Source organism: Pongo pygmaeus, chromosome 5 (genome assembly GCF_028885625.2).
Source record: "Pongo pygmaeus isolate AG05252 chromosome 5, NHGRI_mPonPyg2-v2.0_pri, whole genome shotgun sequence".
NCBI lineage: Eukaryota > Metazoa > Chordata > Mammalia > Primates > Hominidae > Pongo > Pongo pygmaeus.
In genome coordinates, this window is record NC_072378.2 from 157,882,052 (window position 1) to 157,889,628 (window position 7,577).

Sequence of the window (7,577 nt, forward strand, 5' to 3'; positions counted from 1 at the left end):
GATCTGCCCCCCGCCCCGCCCAAGGGGAGACTCCACCCAGTAAGCGAGCTACCCTCCCTGGGCCGCCAGACTCCGCGGGCTAAACTCAGGGGCAAGCCCAAGCTAAGGGCTGTCAGAGCGGGATGTGTGTGGGAATGCCCGCTCCAGAGCAAGCCAGGGTCCGGGGTTAACTCGCCCCGACGCCCGCACCTCACCACAGCACATCTTACCTTTAACCAGGAAAAGCCGGTCATCCGCGGACCCCGGAGCCTCCAGCCCAGAGGCCGGCTGCCCAGTTCCAGCGCCTGCTGTCTCCATGTTTAGGTCGCCTGTAGTGCGTCCGTGCCCAACTGGGCCCGGGTGGAAGCGAGAACGAGGCGGAGGAGAAAGGTTCCGTTGCCGCCTCCTCCTGTGCAATCTGAAGAAGGGTCCGGAGTGCGGACGCTGTCCCCAAACCCTCCTCCCGCGCCGGGGCCGGGAAGACGTGCTGTGCCCATCCCCAGGGGCGATGCCCTCCAAGGCCGACTCTTAGGGAGGATCTTTTGATTTCTCCAAGGAGATCATTGCTGGACTTAAGTGATTACTTTGGCTGTTTGAAAGAACTGTCAGCCCCGACTGTAGGAGGCAGTGAGGGTCGCAGATTGCGCCAAGATTCCAGGCCCCGCCTGTGAGACCCTGGAGCTCATTTTCCTAATCAAACTTACATTGTGTCCAACGATTTGGCCAGCGCTAACACTCCACGATTCTAAAACACAGGCCTCGGTCTTCTGTGTGTACTTTTCTAGATAACTTCCTAACAGTGTTGAGGAAAGTGTAAGTGACAGGCTTTCTCCCTGGAGGAGAGCCAGCCGCCCGGCTCTGCGGTGACGGGTACCCTCGCCGCGGTGTGAGTGCTCGGCCTCCCTCGGGAAGTGGAACACTCACAGGATGACCGAATGAAGGTACCACCCCCGAGAGGAGAGCGACGCCCGCTGGAAGGGCTTGCAGAGCTGCCGGGAACGCTGACCGCTAGCAAGCTTGGTCTTCCGCTGGGAAGCTGGTTTGCCCATTCTGTAAATGGCCATGGAGAGGAGGAGGCTAGTGGTGATAGAAAATCTTTTCAGCCTCTCCGAGAACAATGACATCTTGTAAAATAAGGCGGTCTCTCTGCTATTTGTCCTGCCCCGCATCGCTGGAGGGCATGAGCTTCCTGAGGATGGAGATGCGACTCTATGTTCAGTTTATATCCCCCAGCTTTCAGGTACTACCTGGTTACCAACACCAAATGCATGTTGGATGAATGAGTAAATAAATGCATCTATTTTTGCGTCAGTGAAGTGCAGTTAATAGCTCAAACCTGGGCTCGGGTCCTAAACCGCTTCTCAGGTGTGTGAACTTGGAATAACTTAGCCCCTCTATAGCTCAGTTTCCTTACCTGTAAAATTTAAAAACTGATAGTAGGCCAGGCGCGGTGGTTCACGCCTGTAATCCCAGCACTTTGGGAGGCTGAGGCGGGTGGAGATCAGAAGTTCGAGATCAGCCTGGCCAACATGGTGAAACCCCGTTTCTACTAAAAATACAAAAATTAGCGGAGTCTAATGATGCGGGACTGTAATCCCAGCTACTCGGGAGGCTGAGGCAGGAGAATGGCTTGAATCTGGGAGGGAGAGGTTGCAGTGAGCCGAGATCGAGCCATTGCACTCCAGCCTGGGTGACAAGAGCGAAACTCTGCCATCCACCCCATCCGCCCCCCCCACAAAAAAAACCTGATAGTACCTAACTCATAGGATTGCTGTGAGAATTAAATGAAGCGACATCTATAAAGAAGTTAGCACAGTGCCTGGCACATATAAATATTCAATACATGTTAGCTCTAACTATTACCACCTTTGATTCAAGTAGCTATTTTGCAGCATTGCCTACGGGGATTTTTTTAAATGATGGATTACCAAGGTCTACCACGGGAGATTAGGGCTCTGAAGGCCCGCGGGTGGCAGGGCAGAATGTAAAAGCTCCGTGGGGTTTCTGATGATAAAAAACTACTGCTCTGTTCAAAGTTTTTTGTGGATGAGATCACACAGAATGTATGTGACCTTTGGATTTCCTGGAAACACGTCAGTATCTGAAAGGGCTTTTAAGCTGGTAAATGCTGTGCTAATTTGTTGAAGGACCTATTCTTTTTCCTTCCCCTCATACATAACAGTAACCATAGCTGCTAACATGTATTGAGTGCTTTCTATATATCTGACATTGCACTAAGTGCTTCAAGTACATTATCTCATTTATTCCTCTCCATAAACTCAGAAAGACTAACTTGCTCAAGCTCACACAGCTGTTAAGTGGCAGAGACAGGGCTTAAAAGCAGGTCCTTCCTTATCCCCTGTGCCAGTCATCCTCAGGTGTGAACTTGAATATTGGAATCACCTGGAAGGCTTATTGCACTCAGCTTGCTGGGCCCCATTCCCAGAGTCTGTGACTCAGTGGGGGCTGAGAACGTGTATGTCTAAGTTCCCAGGTGATGCTGTTGCCACTGGTTCCACTTTGAGAATGTCTTCTCTGTGCCTTCCTCTTATGGATTACACCTCTTAAAATCCACACCATACACTTTAACACTCGGAAATCTGTTTTCCCAAGACTGCTTAGGGAGAAAAATTGCAGACTCCTCGACTTTCTTCTTTGCTGTCCCCTTAGAAAAGGACAGAAACATTTTAAGGATTAAGCTGGTCACAGTGGCTCAAACCTGTAATCCTAGCGCTTTGGAAGTTCGAGGCAGGCGGATCACTTGAGGTCAGGAGTTTGAGACCAGCCTGACCAACATGGCAAAACCCCATCTCTACTAAAAATACAAAAATTAGCTGGGTGTAGTGGCGGCACCTGTAATTTCAGCTACTTGGGAGGCTGAGGCAGGAGAATCGCTTGAACCCAGGACGCAGAGGTTGCAGTGAGCCAAGATCACGCCGCTGCACTCCAGCCTGGGTGACAGAGGAAGACTCCGTCTCAAGATGATGATGATGATGATGATGATGATAATAATAATAATAATTTAAGGTTTATATCACTACTTACTATAAGGAAGAGAAGGGAGATAATAGATCTTGAAACTAGGGAAATTACAGAGTCCTGCATTCCAGAGCCAGTCTCCATTGAAAGTAACTGCACATCCTAGGAAACTGGTGTCTGCTTTGTTTTGGATGTTGCAGCTCACAAACCTCTACCTTCTTTCTAAATCCCCAAAGTAAAAGGCAGTCTTCCTTTTTTCTACTTGAAAGCTTGTTTTCCCAATATACACAGGACTGAAAAGGCAATTGACACAAACCAATGGTTTACACTTCAGCCTCAAAATGCAAATTTTGAGGATCTTTGTGGGATACATACCAAGGAGGGGAGGAGCTGCGAGCTCCTTGGTCAAGGCCTGTTTGTGGAGAGTACTGCAGCCCCATTTCTCACTAGCCCCCCAGCACCCGCCCTGTGACTTGCTCTGTGCCAGATCCTGGGAAATAGTGTTTCCAGAGCCTCGGAAGCCTGCCACACACTAGGACGGGAAGTCCCTGGCCCTGGGATAAGACCAAATTCCAGGCATCCCAAGTTGGAATGCTGAAAGAAAGCATTTTTTAAAGACAATGTTTCCCAAGTTCTCTTATCTCTACAGGACACCCAGTTCGGTACTTTGGGCACAATTTGATTAACTGCACTGCTCTAAGAATTCCACAATTCCACCTAGACTTGTTACTAGAGGAAGATATGACACAAGCTCCAAACAGGTGAGTTGTAGACATTCTAAGCACAGTTTCTTTGCAAGATAGGGACTTGAGCGGGGAAGCATTTCCAAGTATGGAAACCAGAGATTAGGAAGTCACAGAGCTTTGTTGCTTCATGCAGCACCAGCAGGACTGATATTTCAATGGAAGCACAGTACTCTTCTAGAAAAAGTAATGGAAATCTCTTACAAGCCAAGGAGGCTGCTGGGAAAGAAGGTTTATCTGAGACGGATGCTGTTGCTATTTCGGTGTTTGTTTTAGTCAGCTGAAAGTTCATACCAGGGACACATTTGACCACATTCTTATTTCAAATGTTTTGACTCCTGTAGATTCTATTTCAAATGTTGACAGCTAGAAACCTGTTAGCTTTACAGTTCCTGGAATTTGGATGGCCCTAGCTCTAGCTGGTTTTGAACTCTGATGGACTTTTTTCCCCATCACTTTTTAAAACATTTCTTCAGAGCTTCAATCTCTCCATGTTTAATGTATGAGGCTGAATTATTTTTAAAATCTGATAAGGGTCAAATCATCCTCCCTGCTGCTTGATATAAGATAGTTGTCAAAAATATAGGCCACGTGTGGTGGCTCATGCCTGTAATCCCAGCACTTTGGGAGGCTGAGGCAGGAAGATCACCTGAGGTCAGGAATTTGAGACTAGCCTGACCAACATGGTGAAACCCCATCTCTACCAAAAATACAAAAATTAGCTGGCCATGGTGGCAGGCACCTGTAATCCCAGCTACTCAGGAGGCTGAGGCATGAGAATTGCTTGAACCCGGGAGGCAGAGGTTGCAGTGAGTCGAGATCATGCCATTGCACTCCAGCCTGGGTGACCGAGTGAGACTCTGTCTCAAAAAAAAAAAAAAAAAAAATTACATATCTATATATACATATAGATATGTAATTTTTTGAAAGATATATATAATTTTTTTGAGATACAGATATATAGGTATCTCAATATAGCAGAGATCTTTAAAAGTTATTGCCAGCTTAAGTGTGTGCACAGAAGAAAAGATTTGGACTCTACACTGAATTATTAACAGAGGTTACTTTGACAGAAGGGAGGAGGCGAGTGTTCTATCTGTATCTCTTCTACTTTCTTCCTTAGTAAGTAAAATGCTGACCAAAGTGACATTTTTACATATTTCTATAATGTTTGCAAAATGTTTAATAAGGGACATGTATTACTTTTGTGAGAAGGGAGAAAATGGAAGGAAAACAATAAAATACTTTAAAAATGTATCGCCTTGTTTAAAAGATGAATTTTGGTTTAAATAGAAATATTATGTAGGTTTTCAGGGTAACTCATCAAACTGTCCAGCAGGATACCCAGCGATAACATTCTTGGAAAGCAAGGGAATGACAGCAAGATGCATTATGTCACACGGAGAAGCTCTAGGCTGGTGTGAGAGCCCACGTGGTATCTGCACCCTCCAGTTTGCTGCTCTCAGCCTCTTGAATTCTTCCCAATATCTGCTCTGAATCCCCAGAGCTACAGCTCCTTCAAAATGGCATTAGTACGATCAATAGAATTGGTAAGTATGGTAATAACTCCTCTTGAGTGAGCTGAAACTAGCTTGAGTCCAAAGCTTGAGTCTCATTACTCATTTCCGGTATCTCATTACTTATCTTTTAGAATCATATTCTGTAACTGCCTCAGGTTGAATAATACGTCTGTCTTTATCACAGTAAATGAGAGTTGCCATTATATATTCCTCCATTCAATTTTTCTTATTGTAGAGTATATCTTTCCTATCTCTTTCTGTGCTATCAGTTGAATTGTTATCGTTAATGATAGACTAGAAATCTTTTCAAGAGCTGTTATATTTCATAAGCCACTAGATATTATCTTATAAAAGAGTGATGCATATAATTTCCTTTAACTATGTTTCTCTATCTTCTTGTGAGGATCAAATAGGATCACAGATGTTCAAGCATTTTGTAAACTGTTGAGTACTCTGGCAATGTAAAGCATTGTTATTTTTAGTCCTGTGTGTGTCCCAGTTATAGAAAAGACTCTTAGCAATCCCAAAAGCCAAATATATTTCCATCTATGCATTATCATTTTGCCAGTATTTCATATACAAGGACATACGTTACACTCACATTTACTATTAAAATCTGTGATATCAATCACTTGCATCATTAAATGCATCTTATGTTTATTGTATTTATTGTTAATAATCTATCCCGTTCTGATATATTAAAGGCTATAAATTATAAAATGATTTAAAAACAAGTATTATCACACGTATGATGAAAGAGTGACCACATAAAGTAGTAAGACCTTTTCTGACCAAATACTGTGCTTCGATTGACTTTATTTTTTATTGAACAGCAAGTATTTACTGAGCACCTTCATGGTCTTAAGCGCTGTTTTACTATAGTGAAGTAATGAGGCACAGTCCTTGGCTCATTGGAGCTTATAGTTCCATAACCCTTAATTTTCTAAGAATTTCATCAAAATATCTTTTTGTTTGAAACTTTGCAGTTGATATTCTTTCTTGGTCTTCTATTTTCTGCCTTAATAAGTAAAATATGGTTTACTTCTTGCTTAAAAAGTATGCAGTGCTTTAAGTCACTTCTCTGAATATCAGCTGTTACTGTAAATGTGGATATACAGGGCTTAAGAGGTTGGTCTGCATATATACCAAACCCAGACTGTCCTGTCTTGGAATTCAGAGGGGGCCTGTGGGGAAGGGACTAGTTCCTACAAGTAGGCTCAGCAACTGAGGCCCAGACAAAAGACTCAAAAGCAAGAGGCACATGTCCCTGGAGGACAAAGCACACGCCAGGGGGTGATGGCAAGAGTTTTTCAGTCCAGGTGACCTAGTTGTGAGATGAAGTAGAAGGATTTTTAAGTAGGTAACAGGGCATCCTGGAATCCAGGGCAGGGAGGGAGTTCAGAACTTTAGGCAGGAAGGCTGGTGTCACCAAGAAATTTGTCCATGGGTAGCAGAGTTGAAGCCCCTAGGCAGAACTGAAGACCTAGAGATGGTAACTGGTAATTGCACAAGACACAAACCCAGCTAAAATAGCAAGGAAATGAAAAGGAGACCATTGGTCAGGACTCGGTTATCAGACCTGGATCACTGTGATAGAGTCAGACATACTCTGATGTTGAGTCAGCAAGGCAAATTGAGAGGCTCAGGTCCAGAACTACGTGCTGATTCAGGTCAGGATGAAGGCTGGGTCTACAGGTAGGAATGGGAGTTCAGCCTTACAGGGGTGGGAGGCTCAAGGAGAGGGAGGGAAAGAAACAGGGATCTTGCCTTTAGTTGTGCAACTTGTTCATTTGCAAGAGGGCCTCCATCCTGGGGGACATGGAACAGGATGGAACAGGTCAGGTCAGGAATCCAGCCTGCATTTTGCTCACCAAAGCCTTGTGCTCTGGTGCTGGAATCCAGCAGCCCTGGGGAAGGTGCACCTTTTCTGGTTCACAGACACACGCACACAAAAGTATCACATGGGCTAATATTGGCTTTGGAAACCTTGTATTCAGAGGCTAGAAACTAATTTAAAATATCCCAACTGCTGGGAGTATATCTCATATCTCAAGTGTATTAAGTCAGAAAAAAAATTCACAGGCTTCCAAAGTACCCAACGCTGCAGTCTCAGAAACCATGGTATGGTTAAAGAAGTGAGAAAATGTGTGTAGATTCAAAGTGCCTTTAGGATTCAGAGAATGGGGCAGATAAATATTGCTTCTGAGGGGTGCAAGCATGCTCAAGCTACTTGAATTTACATTGTTTTGGAAAAATATATACACGACCCTTGGACACATTTTTATAATTTTGTCTTCACCAACTATTCCTCTCTGCATTGCAAGAGAATTGTCTACAGTTACTTTCCGTTGGGTAG

The 7,577-nt window shown here is 44.6% G+C and overlaps 1 protein-coding gene and 1 long non-coding RNA gene across 3 annotated transcripts in view; one reads left to right on the forward strand and one right to left on the reverse strand.

Annotated features, from left to right (window-relative positions):
- TMEM242 (transmembrane protein 242) overlaps nt 1-334 on the reverse strand; it is a 28,931-nt gene extending 28,597 nt beyond the window's left edge. For both annotated transcript variants that reach the window (XM_054493270.2, XM_054493271.2), the window contains exon 1: nt 210-334. In XM_054493270.2, coding sequence (XP_054349245.1) covers nt 210-297 — 88 coding nt within the window. In that variant the 5' untranslated portion in view covers nt 298-334. The remainder of the gene's footprint in view (nt 1-209) is intronic.
- LOC134739761 (uncharacterized) lies at nt 77-5,895 on the forward strand. Its single transcript, XR_010126806.1, has 3 exons — nt 77-1,219; nt 3,608-3,719; nt 5,008-5,895. It is a non-coding gene; the product is annotated as an uncharacterized LOC134739761 (long non-coding RNA).
- Nucleotides 5,896-7,577: the final 1,682 nt, after the last annotated feature.